This window comes from Thermobia domestica, chromosome 3 (genome assembly GCF_964235325.1).
Source record: "Thermobia domestica chromosome 3, izTheDome1.hap1.1, whole genome shotgun sequence".
Taxonomy (NCBI): Eukaryota; Metazoa; Arthropoda; class Insecta; order Zygentoma; family Lepismatidae; genus Thermobia; species Thermobia domestica.
In genome coordinates, this window is record NC_137456.1 from 340,373,885 (window position 1) to 340,390,695 (window position 16,811).

The 16,811-nt window shown below is 33.8% G+C and overlaps 1 protein-coding gene across 5 annotated transcripts in view; it reads right to left on the reverse strand.

The window, feature by feature from the left end:
* Positions 1–16,811, reverse strand: part of LOC145681259 (uncharacterized) — a 395,864-nt gene that overhangs the window by 353,619 nt on the left and 25,434 nt on the right. Inside the window, exon 2 of one of the 5 annotated variants that reach the window (XM_081752829.1) lies at positions 6,874–15,784. The exons of the other annotated variants lie outside the window; for them this stretch is intronic. Within the exon in view, the coding sequence (XP_081608955.1) occupies positions 15,238–15,784 (547 nt within the window). The 3' untranslated portion in view covers positions 6,874–15,237. Of the gene's footprint in view, positions 1–6,873; positions 15,785–16,811 lie in introns of those variants that run through there. 5 annotated transcript variants of the gene reach the window in all.

The following is a 16,811-nucleotide window of genomic DNA, read 5'->3' on the forward strand; positions in this document are numbered from 1 at the left end:
ACCCAACAGACAATGACGCACAGGGCTTGGCACTACTTTATCAGATGGTTCTATCAAATGTCACTTACTTAAAACAATAGTAACAAATTTTAAAGTTTTAAAAAGTTTCCTGAAGAAGAGGAAGTTCATTTTGCACATTGTAATTAAGTTACAAGAGGTTTACGTCCTAACTGAACGGCGCATCTACCAAGACAACTTTTGGAATATCCCCTTAAGGTAGCTTTCAACGCAGCTAAGGGAAACGTATGTGAACGAGTAATAGAATCCTCCGTAGTAGAATGGATAAAGTCATGGTTCGATGACCACAAGGTTCGTGGTTCGAAACCCGTCGCCGAAACCAGATTTTTTAAAATCTTAATTCCTCAGTTCTGAAGATCTTTCTCTTTTTTCGTAATCATCTGATGTTCTAAAAAGAGTTCTCCACATTAATTCGACAACTGCCTAATATGATCCTCGCACTTCGAAAACTTCCCTTCTTATCTTTCACAAAATCAGAATTTTCGTCATAATACGAATGCTGTCCGATCATTTTTTCCCCAATTCTAAATCTGTGTATACAAATCATCCCTCTTTGTCTCCATACTTGAATCCCTCTCTCTCTCTCAATGTCACCCAGGAAGTCATATGGCTTGAGATCAAACCTTCGACTCTTGAAACCAAATTTAAGATCTTTAGCAATGTGCTATCGTAACTCTATAGGTTTGTTTTTAAAACCAGTGTCTTTTAGACTTTATTCGGAAGGGGGGGGGAGAAAGAGATTCTCCGGCGACATAAGATTTTCACTTTTTATTAGTGTATTACTGTACACTTGATCAGAAAATACGTATTTATGAAGCTCAAGAGAGGGGGATTTACACCCTCCTGTCCTGCCTAAATGACGCCCCTGAAACATTTGCTTGCACTTACTGAAAAGAAATTAAATGAATCATTGAATAAAACTCGTTTCTGTCCGTAGATATTTTAGAGCTCTTGGCAATTTCCATAGATTTCTTAGGGAGCATCTTACTAGCTTGCACTCTTTAAAGAAAGAAAAGAATGAAACTAAAGATATTTATGAAGCTCTGGGAAGATTGTGTCACTTTCCTTTAATTTAGGCTCTTAAAAATATTTCAGAACAAACGAATGGAAAAGACTGTTTTAAAGCTATAACGTTGTAAACTTGATTCCTGTTTCTTTTTCAGCTGAATGGAAAGAGTGTACTACGTCACACACACAGCTTTAGACAAGGAGAGGTGGAGGACGGGGAGGAGTTGGAATAAATACTAGAAGCAACTAATCGATTGATAAATGTATTGCGGGAATGCGTAAGAAAACTGGGCAAGAGTTTGTTATTCATTTGGACTTAGAATTTTTGTAACAAATTTTATGCCGCGGTCTGTACAAATATGTAAACTTGTATGTACTTTTTTCTAATAAATACATATGTTTGTGCATATAAGTTTTATTCAATGTATTTATCAATATGAAATAAGTCGAAATTCAACAGCAATGATTTCCACTTTAAAATACTAAAAAAATATTATATGGTCAGGACTTTCACAGAAATACTCCACTGTGCGATGCGGTTAAAAATGTTGTTACATTGCTATTTAGATATGTTACTTTAGTAAAGAGACACGAACTTCCCCATGATTGTACGTTTTCCGCTAGAAGGGACGGGGAAAATTTCTTAGTTTCCCTCTGGGTTTGCCTATGTTTAAGCTTGAATTCATCACTCTTATATTTGCCAATATTGTCGATGAACTTCTGTGGTTTAACGTTTCCTCAAGTGTGTTCGCCCGTTGGAATTCAACTCGGTCGAAAAACGTATAATGTTTCTCAGACCAGTCATCATGACTGTGGGTTTCCGTGTTTTTTATTCTACCCACATTCGTGTGGCTTTGTATCAACACATAGCAAAATTTACGTTTTACTTTGCGATAACAGGTGTATAGCGCGAATTTCAAGGTAAATACCAAGTCGCTATGCTGTCATGATCCCGAGATATACCGAATTCCAGTTGAAGTTTACCACAAATTTTCTCAGCGTCAACGCAAAATCGTTACGGAATGAGTGTTTTAATCAACGATATCTACATAGAATTTATGCTTACTACGTTTTGCTTTTCATATTGCAATCCACAAATTTTGCGAGTATCGTTATTTTCTTCATGTTGCAATCCACAGTGCGAGAAATTCGCTGGAACTCCAGTGCTAGAAATTATCTGAAACTTCGGTTCCAGTTTAATCTACATCATAAAGCAAAGATGCAGGAAGGAGTTGTTTTGGGGATCAATTTAGTGTTGTTGGGCTATTTATCATCCTCTCTGTTATACTCCTAATCAAACCGCAAGTGGTGAAAAGGAAAACACTTCTTATTTTTAGTGTTGATAACTATCGGTATGGCTAGATCAAAAACGGTAAAAGATATCGAAAAGCAGTTTTGTGTAATCAAGTATTTCAAGAATGTTCTATCTCGACTCTATCTTTTTAATAAAACCGAAGGGGGGGGGGGAAATAAAAGTTTTCGTTTTAACGTTAATGTCTGTATAATGCAGCTATTAGGGCTTTTGTGTAATTCATGAAGTGCTCGAAGATTATATCGCATATCAACACTAATCTCTATACTCAAGCCGGAAGAAAAGATCCGGTTTCCATATTGAAAAATATTCCATGATCCTCTTTACGGTATTTATTAGTGTTCATTTATTTGTTTATTTTTACATAAATCGACAGTCGTAACCAACCAGGAATAGGAATCCTGTCGTGTTCAATGGACGATTCCTTTGGTATTCATTCTGCTAACATCTTCAGGTTATAGCAGAAACAAGGACTCATCTGCAGGAGCTTAAATGATCCGTTGAAGAAGATATCTAGCGAATATCCTAGTATAGTAATTTCAGTCGTCTGTGTCTTGCTTTTATGGTATTATGATACTGAAGAGAACATGATGAGATAGATGGAAACGAAGTAAATGGTACTGAAAAAAACAAGGTTAGTTGTTTCGTTAGTCGCACGAGCAGTTTATCAGTGAAACTACCACAATCTTCGCCATCTATGTTGCCTTTTCTTTGATCTGAGAGGTATTCATTAAAAACCGAGAAGCAATGTGTGATGTCAGGGAACATTCCGTTGGTAATAACTGACGTAGTATGCTTAATACATGATCAATATTCGCTAAACATTTATTTTTCCCACAAAATGGTCCTAATACCCACATGCTACCGCAGTGTCCAGGTTACATCCACGGACCTACACAGACTTATTTGGAGGACAATTAACGTCGCAACGGACCCATTTGTAAATCCATAACAGAACGGACCAACTAAGAGGTACATAAACGTACAAGCGCATAGCTTGGATTTGGTTAAAAGCAGGGCATAGTTAAGTTTTTGTCTCTCTCTTTGATACATATATATATTCATATGGGGTGTCGGGTGAGAGAGAGAGAAAGCTTAATGCAAACCTTCTTGACGATTTGTTAACATGTTTTCGTACTTGGTACGAATGGCTCCTGGCTTGATTTTTCTCAGGAAATCAAGAATTTAGGTGCTGAGAAAGTTTAAGTGCTACTTAGGAAAAAAAGAACAGTTTCAGACCTGAAGACTTGATAAGAAGGGAATTATGGTTATTTTAACAGCAACAATGTTCTAAACTTGGTTTCAGGTTGAGTCAGAATTCACACAAAAATATACTCCCATGGAACTACTTTTACAGGATCACTGGAATAGATAATCTGCTGAGTTATTTGTATCTCTCTAATTAGTTCTGATGATGAACAACACATGTACAACATGCAGCAATCAAAAGCATATTAATAGTACTTATCATGTCTAGATATAAAAATTGTGCTATTATTTTTACATTGAAAATTCTTGTTTCTGTTTTTTTTTATAGATAAAAATTCATTTCTGATCATTTACTAGGTAAAATAATAGAAAATCGATGATTTTCCCAAGGCGATTAAAGTTTTCGATTTTTTTGAAGATTATAATATTAATTGCATGCTTAATCTCTACCTAGGTAGACAAGGGATTTTCAAATCTTACAAGCAGAATGCTATTCACGAAGTATAAAATATGCTCTCAGATGTCAATAGAGAATAAAAGTTATCTGATAAAATTCCGTGGTCAGACAGTAAAGCTACAGGCAAAGTATAGAATTCATGCAAAAATTAACTTATCTCCTTATATCTAGATCATAAGAGAGTGTAAACTACCCTTAAATTAAGTTTTTCTTTTTAATATTTGCAAATGGTAGGAAGCAATATACGATATGTTTGAAATAGCTACTTTTGGAGTACGTAGGTCCGCATCCAGGATATCTGAAAAGGTGTTTGTTTCTCTTAGACCAGCTTTTTATATTTTGTTGAATAATCACCTACATAAGGAACAAAGATGGAATCCTGTCCTCAGCAATCAACTGATATAGGTTACCAATCATAATCGGAGATATAGAGCAACTAGGGTTCGAATCATTATGACCAAAAAAGTTAGAAATATGCATGTTTTATGACCGAAAAAAATACAAACTATGCCTTAAAACGTGCTCAAATACACACGAAGTAAATTATTTTTTACTGAAAATTTATTTAAACTTCAATTTTTAACAAATATATTTCTAAGAATAATCATTTGTTAAGACATTTTCGTAGTTATTTTGGCCTGAATGAATATCTGTAAGCTCTGAAGAATAGATCACAGCATATTATTGACATTATGATACAAAAGCTGAATGACCGTCTCCTCATTCCTAATGATGACATATCTATTTAAACAAAAATGAAACCCGTCTAAAATATGATGAAAAATAAGCCTTTGTATCACTTCAAGCCCACATGACCTCACGCCAAAATATGGTTCAAATAATATTCACATATATATAGCCAAAAAAAAACGTTTTATGACAACAATCAGAAAAATGTTTATATTTAATTATACATATAAAAGGATAACAGGATGAAGATATGACCTAATAGAAATCCGAGCCTTAATGAAAAACTATTTCTAATTTACATCTAGCTCCAATGTTGTGACTGCTTTTACAACATAATGTTCAGCCGATGTTTGTCTCTGATAAGGAGACAGAAAATATTGTACATTGATTTCAATGTAACTGTTCGTTGAAAAATGTCTCAGATTATTTACTGTGTCCTCTGTCATAGAAAAGGACGGTATGATATGCTTATCTTCGTAATGTACCCGACAAATTCTTTACGTAATAATTTACTTTTTTTCCGCAAATATGGAGCCCAGCAGTAGGTTTGGGCATGGAAATATAGGAAGAATTAGCACATTATACAGCTCACTCAAAATAGAAGATTCAATTTTTAAAGTTGAAAATACAGAGGAAAGTATTTTATTAATGACTACCAGAGCAACTAAATGCTCTTAAATTTTATATATGATTGTTTGGAAAACTTACGAATCTCTCGAAAAGATGATGTACTCGGTAAATAAAAACTAAGCCATCGTAAGGGGGTACGTTTTTGGGTGTCCCAAAACCCTGGTTAAGCGAGTATTCAGTAAATGAAACCACTAAAACCTATATTCATTACACAATAGTGCAGATGAAGTTTAGCCCTTTGGCAATCTTCAGCATGGACAGCAAAAAAAGCCAATACATTGATATTGAAACAGTAGTTAACGAATTCCTCTGCGAAAAAAGATCACCCATACTGTTGTGTTTCAGATGATAATTTATAATTATACTTAGTTGGTTGAAATTTCTCCATAGTTGTGGGGGCGAGATACTGAAAAGATCCCTACCAAGAGGTGAAGGTGACATGTAAAAGTAGTCAAATACGAACGAAATTATTGTCGAATTCATATGCAAAGATGAAAAGTGACACTGTGGATGCTGCGTAAGTCCAAAATAAGCCTTGGTTGGCTTCTAGTTGACAATGGGAGGGTGACAGGAATAAAGAATCGAAAATATCCTATATTTGTGTCGAGTGGATAGTTTTCGAGATCACTGATATAAAAGGTGATATTTCAGATGTGTATATGTCCAAGGTTGTCCATATTGAAATGGGGTCACAGGGAGAACCAGTAAATACTTCAGAACAGTTCCTTTTTGGTGCGTTTCAAGACACTGAGAGTGAAAAGTGATAATGCACAAATCACATTCTGAATTATCGGAGATATGACTTCTGGGCAAGTGTCGTTGCTCCAGGGAGGCATTACTAACTGATCATTCCCTAAAATCGTCACTGTTTTGCAGGGCCGTGGACAGAAATTTATTTCAGCGATCGAAAGCTTGACAGGAATTTATTTCAGCGATTGAGGGCATACTTTATTAAAATGTCTATCATCCAGGGGCGGATCCAGGATGATTGTTTGAGAGGGGCGGTCGTTCGAAGTCAAATCAAGGTAAGAGCGGATTACAAAGAAAGAAAGAAAGAAAGAAAAGAAAAAATAGAAAATGAGAAAGAGCTCTTCTGTAGAATTAATTTCTTAAGAAAGTAAGGCCTATCTACTTTAGGTTTTAATTTACGTTTATAATACAAAGATGAAAAATAGTTAGGATATGTTTTATTTTTAAAATAAAAAAATATAAAATGTTCCCTATTCTGGGGAATGCGATCACCCCAAAAACACTCCCCTGGATCCGCCCCTGCTATCACCATCTATAAAATTTTTCACCTGCTATCACCAACATATACAAACAAAAAATAGTGATTTCGTGGGTGCAAAAGCTCTTGATTGCAAAGGCCTGCATCCTGTGTATGTCCCTGCTGCTCTGAATTGTCAAAAGCTCCTCTTCAAAGGTAAGACATAAAAGTAAATAATAAACGTGTAACATAGAATACAATATAAATAGAAAATATGTTATAATTAAGAAATAGAAAATAATTATAAAATAAATTTGAAGGACAATTTAAAAAAATCAATAATACTTGAAAGTAAAATATACTTTTAAAACAATTTTGCATTTTATGCAGGGCTACAAACAGTGAGGATGCCATGTAAATTTAGTAACAATTATAATATTGGAAAATTATTTCGAATTAAACTAGCTGTGACTACATTACTTCAAACTTGAACTTGTGGTTTATACAGTATGAGCGTAGCTCAAATAAAATAATCAATAAGAATGGTCTTGATTGGAAGCTCGGACCATCCACGTAGGAGTAACTTACATTAACCATTCACCTAACAGACAATGACGCACAGTGCTTGGCACTACTTTATCAGATGGTTCTATCAAATGTCACTTACTTAAAACAATAGTAACACATTTTAAAGCTTTAAAAAGAGTCCTGAAGAAGAGGAAGTTCATTTTGCACATTGTAATTAAGTTACAAGAGGTTTACGTCCTAACTGAACGGCGCGTCTACGGAGTCAACTTTTGGAATATCCTCTTAAAGTAGCTTTCAACGCAGCTAAGGGAAACATATGTGAACGAGTAATAGAATCCTCCGTAGCAGAATGGATAAAGTCATGGTTCGATAACCACTAGGTTCGTGGTTCGAAACCCGTCGCCGAAACCAGATTTCTTAAAATCTTAATTCTTCAGTTCTGAAGATCTTTCTCTCCTTTCGTAATCATCTGATGCTCTAAAAAGAGTTCTCCACATTAATTCGACAACTGCCTAATATGATCCTCGCACTTCGAAAACTTCACTTCTTATCTTTCACAAAATCAGAATTTTCGTCATAATACGAATGCTGTCCGATCATTTTTTCCCCAATTCTAAATCTGTGTATACAAATCATCCCTCTCTGTCTCCATACTTGAATCCCTCTCTCTCTCTTAATGTCACCCAGGAAGTCATATGGCTTGAGATCAAACCTTCGACTCTTGAAACCAAATTTAAGCTCTTTAACAATGTGCTATCGTAACTCTATAGGTTTGTTGTTAAAACCAGTGTCTTTGAGACTTTATTCGGGGGGGGGGGGGGGAAGAGATTCTAAGGCGACATAAGATTTTCACTTTTTATTAGTGTATTACTGTACATTTGATCAAAAAACACGTATTTATGAAGCTCAAGAGAGGGGGAATTACACCCTCATGTCCTGCCCAAATGACGCCCCTGAAACATTTGCTTGCACTTACTGAAAAGAAATTAAATGAATCATTGAATAAAACTCGTTTCTGTCCGTAGATATTTTAGAACTCTTGGCAATTTCCATAGATTTCTTAGGGAGCATCTTAGTAGCTCCTCTGTCATAGAAAAGGAAGGTATGATATGCTTATCTTCGTAATGTACCCGACAAATTCTTTACGTAATAATTTACTTTTTTTCCGCAAATATGGAGCCTAGCATTAGGTTTGGGCATGGAAATATAGGAAGAATTAGCACGTTACACAGCTCACTCAAAATAGAAGATTCAATTTTTAAAGTTGAAAATACAGACTAAAGTATTTTATTAATGACTACCAGAGCAACTAAATGCTCTTAAATTTTATATATGATTGTTTGGCAAAGTTATGAATCTCTCGAAAAGATGATGTACTCGGTAAATAAAAACTAAGCCATCGTAAGGGGGTACGTTCTTGGGTGTCCCAAAACCCTGGTTAAGGCACTGTACACGTACAGTGAATCTCCGCTGGACGTATTTAGGCATATGTATGCTGTATGTGTTGTGTCTTCTTCTTCATGCCAATTACCTCTTTAATTTCATTTATAACTATATTGATGAATGTGTATGTGTAACTGAATGTGGAGGGATTAATGACATTATTGACGTCTTAATATATGATTTTTTAATTTCAGTTTCGTTGGTGAAGACAGCCAGTTAAAAATTAAAAAAAACACCCTATCGAGGACATTTTTGATGTTTAAATATGTTTACTATACTTTTGACTTCAAAGATATTTTAGACAAAAAAAAAGGTTCATTTGTAAGTCAAAAATTGTGAGGCAAGTGGACATAATAACCAAAATTGAAGTCAATTTTGTACAGTCAATCACGTAAATACAGTCACTCCTGTCTATTACAATTTAATTACATGGAATGCATGTATTCATAATTATACTATCAAGCTTTGCCTGCACGTGGAGAAGAATTACACGTATTATGGGCGCGTTTAACTAGTGTTTAATTCTTTGTTTTGTAGTAGATATTATCTTGAAGAGTAAAGCCAAACCAAGACCGTATATACTTTTCTCTTTGTTTGTGGAAGATTTTTAAAGTGTAGTTGGTTAATTCTTAACAGTCGTTTAGTTACTTAATGTATTCCAGAGTTAATGTAATACAAATATTATATCTGCGTAAAAGTCAAAGACCTGATTGCTGAAGTACATTTTACAATGTTTCTAGAAGTTTGCTCGATTGGTATCCACTTTGTAATAGTTTTTATTGTAGGTTTCAATGTTTTGATTTGGTCAATTTTGTTTTCACAGGTACGTTGGTATGACGAGCTGTGTTTTACCGGTACAGACGACGCATGTAGCCAAACTTAGAGGCGTCTCTTAAGAGAAAGCATTTCGGTAAAATCAAGAGGTTTCTTACCTGGAACTAAGGAAAGAAAAGCAACCTCTTCTACTAAATTAATGTTGTATATTGTTGTATTAGAATATAAGTCTAATGGATGAGTTCGACGCGAGAAAACTATATTTTTACCAATAAGATTTCCCTTACGAGCTGAATTTAATTTGGACATTCGACGCCTGTTCACATCCATAGTCGCACACACAGAGATTGTCTAACGTCTAGTGGACGTCTTTCTATATACTTATGAAACGGCACTCGATATACATATGAATCGTCCAGTGGCTTGTAAAGAACACGATATATATTATAGGGACAATAAAGATGCAGAGTCAAGACATATTGCAAATAAGGAATTAGAAACTAAAGCATAGAAAAAGGTATTTAGTAGTGATGCGTCAATTGGTGAAAGATTAGCTGCTTTTGGAGTTGGTACTGCTATGAATGCTAAAGTTAGGATGCGGATATACGTTTTGTTATGTTTTATTAGTAAATATTATTATGTTTAAATCTTTTATGGGTATATTTTATAAAAGTGTAGATTTAAGATTTTTTTATAATAAGTGGATAGTATTGAGAGTTATGAGTTACAGAGTTTTAAACCTAACACAAGAACATATAATAATTTGAATGAAGCTAATAAAGATATTGAGTTTGATTTTGATATGGGAGATGGATGTATTCACCCTCACAGCTCAGTCATATGGAATTTGAAGTTGTAGATGCAGAAGCTGGAGGAACATATGGTGCTAATGACACAATAAAGCTTGTAAATAATTTTTTCCCATTCTTTTTCTCACAAATACAAATTAGAAAGCATGGAGTTGTTATTGATAAGATTGAATTACCAGGAATAACATCTACAGTAATTGGAACTTTAAAAATATCTAAACCTGAAGCATTATACTATAAACAAGCTGGTTTTGAAACAGGTGATAAACTAGGCTTAAGAAAAAAAAATTAGTGTTTTGTTTCCATTAAGGCTGATACCTGGATTCTTAAGTGATTATAAAGAGGTTATGTGGAAAGGGGGATTAAGAATAACATTTACAAACGCTAATAATATTAATAATGTTTTGTATAAGTGGGCTGGTACTGGAGTAAGTGCACAAACACCTCATGATGGAAAAATAACAATAAAGAGTATGGAGATAAGAATGCCAATAGTAGAATACGAGCCTAATTATGAAAGCAAGATGAAGTTGAATATTCTTAAAGAACCTAAAATCATGTTTTCATTCCATACTTATCAATGTGTTCAGAAGAGTGTTGTAGTTTCTTTTTTGGAGTTTGATGTTACTACTCAATTTAATTCTAGACAATTTAATATGCCTGATTTCGTAGTTTTAATGTTCCAAACTGATAGAAGTGGTAAACAAGCAGCAGATGTAAGTAAGTTTGATCATTGTAAGGTAAAGAATATATATCTTAAGAATGGAAGGAAAGAGGTATTTCCGAAAGTATCAAGAAATTTAGATATTTCTAACAAGGATTATTTTAAAATTTATGAAGATTATACTGCATTTAAGAGAATAACATGTGGTAATACTGAAATGTACTTTGATCCTGAAGAGTTTATAAATAACAGACCAATGTATGTAATTAATTGTAGTAAAAGGAAAATGTATCAGTAAATGAGTGAAAAATATAAAGATTGTAGTAGACTTTGCAGAAGCTGTGGCTGCTAATACGATATGTTATGCAATTTAATTGCAGAAAAGAACTTTACATACGACCCTAAGAATGAGAAAGTAATAGAAGAGTTTTAGATAGTGTTAAATGTATTTTTTATGATTTTTATGGAGGTTTTCCATATATGCTAATTTTAGAAATCACCCATAAATGGATGATTTCTAAAGTTAGCATATATGATTAAAAAAGTTTTGTTGAAGATGGAAATTGAAGAGTGATTGCTGATTTTCTATATAATAAATACGATGGCGAGTCACATTGAACTTTTAAATAAGCTTGGAAGTCTTGAACAAAAACAAGTTATTGGATTAAGAGAAATAGAATTAGATATAGAATATAAGATTGTGAAAATGGAAAGGATTAAAACTAAGTTTGGAAAAAGCATTTTAATTGAATGTGAAGAGTTTAAGTTCTTTCTTCCACCTGGATTTGTAAAACGCTTAGCAGATAAGATGATTGATGAAATTGTTAAAGATGGATTAAAAATCAAATATACTGGTTTCAAAGATAATTATCCAACTGTTGAATTCTGTATGTAAATTTCAACTTATAAGTGGTTTTGTGAAATTTATATAGAACGAACATTTTCCTTATAACAAATATGCCATGACTAATTATTTGAATAAGAAAAACGACGTTAAAGTGTTGAGAGTCTTTCACACAAATGAGTTAGAAAAACGTAAATCGTATGAGGTAACATTATGGAAATTGATTCAAACACAACGTTATGGTCAGCGAGTTTTAGTACATTTAGATGGAAGATATAAGACGTTATTACCACAAAGATATAATGATGAAACACAGCAGGTGTTGAAAGACATGAAAAAATATAAGCTGTTTATTAAGTATGATAGTTTGAAAGATTTAGATAATGGTTATAAAATACATCAGTTTTACATTAGAAATGAATCCAAAAAATAACAAAATTGATGTAAATAAAAACAATCTTATAAAAAAGTGAGTTGTTAGTATGGAACCTCAAAGAAATTTATTCTTACTAATTCATTCAATGTAATTGTAAAAGATGTACAAGATCAAACACAAGTAATATTTGAAATTAATGGATGTTTATTCATTATAAATTATGATCAATGGACTGAGTTTAAGAAATCATTATTCACAATAGAGAATGAAGTTAATAGAAGATTTCACTATCAATATACTAATTTGTAACTATCAATATACTAATTTATAACTATTATGTAATTATGTAGAATTTAGAAAACTTTTATGGTAAAATCATAAAAGTGTTTTTGTATTTTTAATTTACTAGATTTAGCGATTTTTTGTAGCCACATTTAGTGATTTTTTGTAACTAGATTTAGTGACTTTTTATAAGCAGATTTAGTGACTTTTTGAAGTCAAAACCGGTTATAACAAGATTTAGTGATTTTTACAACTAGGTTTAGTGTTTTTTTGTTTGTGTGACCAAATTTAGTGATTTTTGAAGTCAAAACCGGTTATAACCAGATTTAGTGATTTTGTAACCAGATTTAGTGATTTTTTGTAACTAGATTTAGTGATTTTTTGAACCAGATTTAGTGATTTTGTGAACCAGATTTAGTGATTTTTGAAGTCAAAAGCGGTTATAACCTGATTTAATGATTTTTGAAGTCAAAACCGGTTATAACCCGATTTAGTGATTTTTTGTAACTAGATTTAATGATAGAATGTGATAGAAGTTATTAAGAGTGAGATAAAAGTTATTTGATATGTGATAGAAGTTATTTGGGAGAGGTATTATCTTGAAGAGTAAAGCCAAACCAAGACCGTATATACTTTTCTCTTTGTTTGTGGAAGATTTTTAAAGTGTAGTTGATTAATTCTTAACAGTCGTTTAGTTACTTAATGTATTCCAGAGTTAATGTAATACAAATATTATATCTGCGTAAAAGTCAAAGACCTGATTGCTGAAGTACATTTTACAATGTTTCTAGAAGTTTGCTCGCTTGGTATCCACTTTTTATATAGTTTTTGTTGTAGGCTTCAATGTTTTGATTTGGTCAATTTCGTTTTCACAGGTACGTTGGTATGACGAGCTGTGTTTTACCGCTACAGACGAAGCATAGAGCCAAAATTAGAGGCGTCTCTTAAGAGAAAGCATTTCGGTAAAATCAAGAGGTTTCTTACCTGGAACGAAGGAAAGAAAAGCAACCTCTTCTACTAAATTAATGTTGTATATTGTTGTATTAGAATATACGTCTAATGGATGAGTTCCACGCGAGAAAACTATATTTTTACCAATAAGATTTCCCTTATGAGCTGCCTTTAATTTGGACATTCGACGCCTGTTCACATCCACAGTCGCACACACAGAGATCGTCTAACATCTAGTGGACGTCTTTCTATATACTTATGAAACGGCACTCGATATACATATGAATCGTCCAGTGGACGTGCCTCTACATACTTAGGAACGTCCAGTGGATGTACACTAAACGTTCGTTTTACCTGCGTTTTACATCTACGGCAGAATACTGGACGTCTGTGTACGTTCATAAAACTCAGTTACTGACACCCACACGACATACATTGCACTTTTATACAGGTACGTATCTGGTGTATACTGGGCACACATTCGAATTCCTGAAGGTTTACTGCAAAATTTTCGACAAAAGATTTCCCTCTTTTAAGGTTCACATCCATGACAAATGAACGTCCATAAACGTACACATCGATGTCTTGATGACATATACGGAACATCTACTTACGTCCGCAATGTCCCTCACTGACCCTCTGGCTCTCCAAAAAGCGGATATGTAATGGACCTTGCATGGGGTACTATTAAGATCTATACAAACGTTCAGTGGACATGCTCTTAGTGTTGTGTTAAGATACACTATATGTTCATGGTCAAGTATCAAAGGATGTTTACTTTCTCATAGACGCAGTTTGCACGTAACATGTTGGTCCATCCTACATTCAGACGACCCGAATCACCTAAACTCCTAGATCATATTCGGACGTGCCTGTGCTGTGTGGGTGTTTTACAAAAATTGAATTTGCGAGAAAATTTTATAAACTAATGGCACCTGTGAGCTTTATAACCTTCATGTTTTAATATCTTTTGCAGTGTTTGATCTTTTCCAAAATATTTCTTCTCCACTTTCTTTTTTCGATATATCAACTCTCTCATAAGTGTGTGCTAACATATGCTTTGTCAAAATTGAACATAAACTAAATCTCTTTTCAAACACTGAGCTCTTTTTCCTGTGTTAATTACGTCTTCTGACGAATATTAATTTTGCACAAATCGTATCCCATACTATTGGCATGGGAGCTCCTTCATGGCTAAGCGGTTACCGTACGCACCTTTGGTTGGGAATCCCGGGTTCGATTCCCGGCTGTAGCTCGTAGTTTGGATACCACGCTTATAAGAAAGTGCACATAGTCTCGCTGCCGAACGGGACGTTAATCTCAAAATCAACTTCAAATTCTTGGTATTGTAGAGAAATTTCACCTATGTGTATTAACGTATATATAAACAAATGCAGTTTGACGAAACCACTACTGACAGTCTTGCCGTTTATGAGGATTCTTAACTGTGTATCAAGAAATGTTTAGTCAAATTTGAACGTCGAAAAAATCTCCACACCCCTGGCGTAAGTAATGTTTTTCAAACGCATGTATCAATGTATGTTTAACCAACTTTGATCGTTCACTAAATTACTTTCGACTCTTCGCACATGTGAAACTTTCATACCTCTATGTATTAACATGTGTGGAGATCAATGTGAACGTCGAATAAATTTATTCCTACACTGTTAGCATGTGTAAGGTTTTTCACCTGTAGGAACTTACATGTGTGCAACTAAATTTGAACGCTGACAAAATTTGTTTCCACGCTTTTCCCATTTATGAGGTTATGTACCTGTATCTTTTAACTTGTGTCTAGCATATGTGAGATTTTTAACTTGTATGTATTAGCATGTGCGCTGTTAAATGTGAACGATCATTAAATTTTAGACCACATTTTTGGCATGTGTGAGGAGTTTCACCTGTATGGATTAACATGTGTCTAGCTAAATACGAACGTCTTTTAAATTTCGTTCCACAGCCTTGGCATATGTGAGGTTTTTCTCCGGTATGGATTAACGTGTGTGTAGCTAAATGTGACCGCTGACTAAATTTCCTACCACACTCTTTGCATGTGTGAGGTTTTGCACCTGTATGTATTAATATGTCTAGCTAAATTAGAACGTCTTTTAAATTTCGTACCACAGTCTTGGCATATGTGAGGTTTTTCTCCTGTATGGATTAACGTGTGTGTAGCTAAATGTGAACGTCGACTAAATTTGTTTCCACACTCTTTGCATGTGTGAGGTTTCTCATTTGTATGTGTTAACATGTGTCTAGCTAAATTTGAACGCTGACGAAATTTGGCACCACACTCTTTGCATGTGTGAGGTTTCTCATTTGTATGTGTTAACATGTGTCTAGCTAAATTTGAACGCTGACGATATTTGGCACCACACTCTTTGCATGTGTGAGGTTTTGCACCTGTATGAATTAATATGTGTCTAGCTAGATCACAACTGTGATTAAATTTGTTTCCACACTCTTGGCATGTGTGTGGTTTTTCATTGGTATGTGTCGACATGTGTTTAGCTAAACTTGAACATTGACCAAATTTGTTTCCACACTCTTTGCATGTGTGAGGTTTTTCATTTGTATGGATCCTGTAACAAATTCAGTAAAATAGGGAGTGGAAATCTAGGTAAACTATATGGAACAAAAAACAACAAAGAAATGCAGAAGTTTGCATCTAAAATACAGCAACAAAATATTGCATTTTTATCGTGAAGCTTTTCAAGGTAATCATGTATTAGAATGGCGAAAGTGCTAAAATTCATAACTCACCAAAACCAAACTTTCAGGAGAGCAATAAATCTGTTTACACTATCTTATATGCGATACGAGGTTTTAAAAGTTAGTTTTTTCACGTTTTTCTTTACCGGGATGTCGATTAGGAGCTTTCACACGCACGTAGAATCAGATGTGGGAAATTGAATGCAACCAAATCTAAAATTCCATAAAAAGTGGAGATACGAAGTTTTGCACTTTCCCCCGATAAACTGATTTATAATACTATTCTAATATTACATAAAACATAGTAGATATTACTTGAAGAGAACTATTGAGGTGTTTCAGTATCATTTCTACTATGCAAAGCAAAGGATGTTTAATATCTCAAATCGTATCTACATTTATCTATTAGTTATCGGATTTAACCCAAATGCATACTATCACGTTACACTATAGAATGAACATCTGATTATAACAGGGGAAAATGGTGGCAGGCTCTCACTGACAGTACTTGTGTACTCTATCATTAATTTTTGTGGTATAACATTTATTAATTGCCAGAGATTTTTGCAATTACAACTACCAAAACTGTTCGTATTATGACAAAGAAAGAAAACAAGACTATAACCATTTTTAAAATTTTATACAAAATACGTGATTTCAAGCAGTATGCTAATCTTTACTAGTGCTTCTAATATCATTTGAATGCTCTGAGATATGAAGTTTTAAACCGTTATATAATCTTTAAGTCTATTGATATACATCTAAGTGAAAAAAGCACTCTTCTTAAATAAGAACTTTGAGAATACTACGCCCTGAATATTAAGAAAATGAAAGAAACATGGTATACATTTAATTATAAAAGAAAGGCAGCTCTACTATTAAAAATAAGTTAGCTAT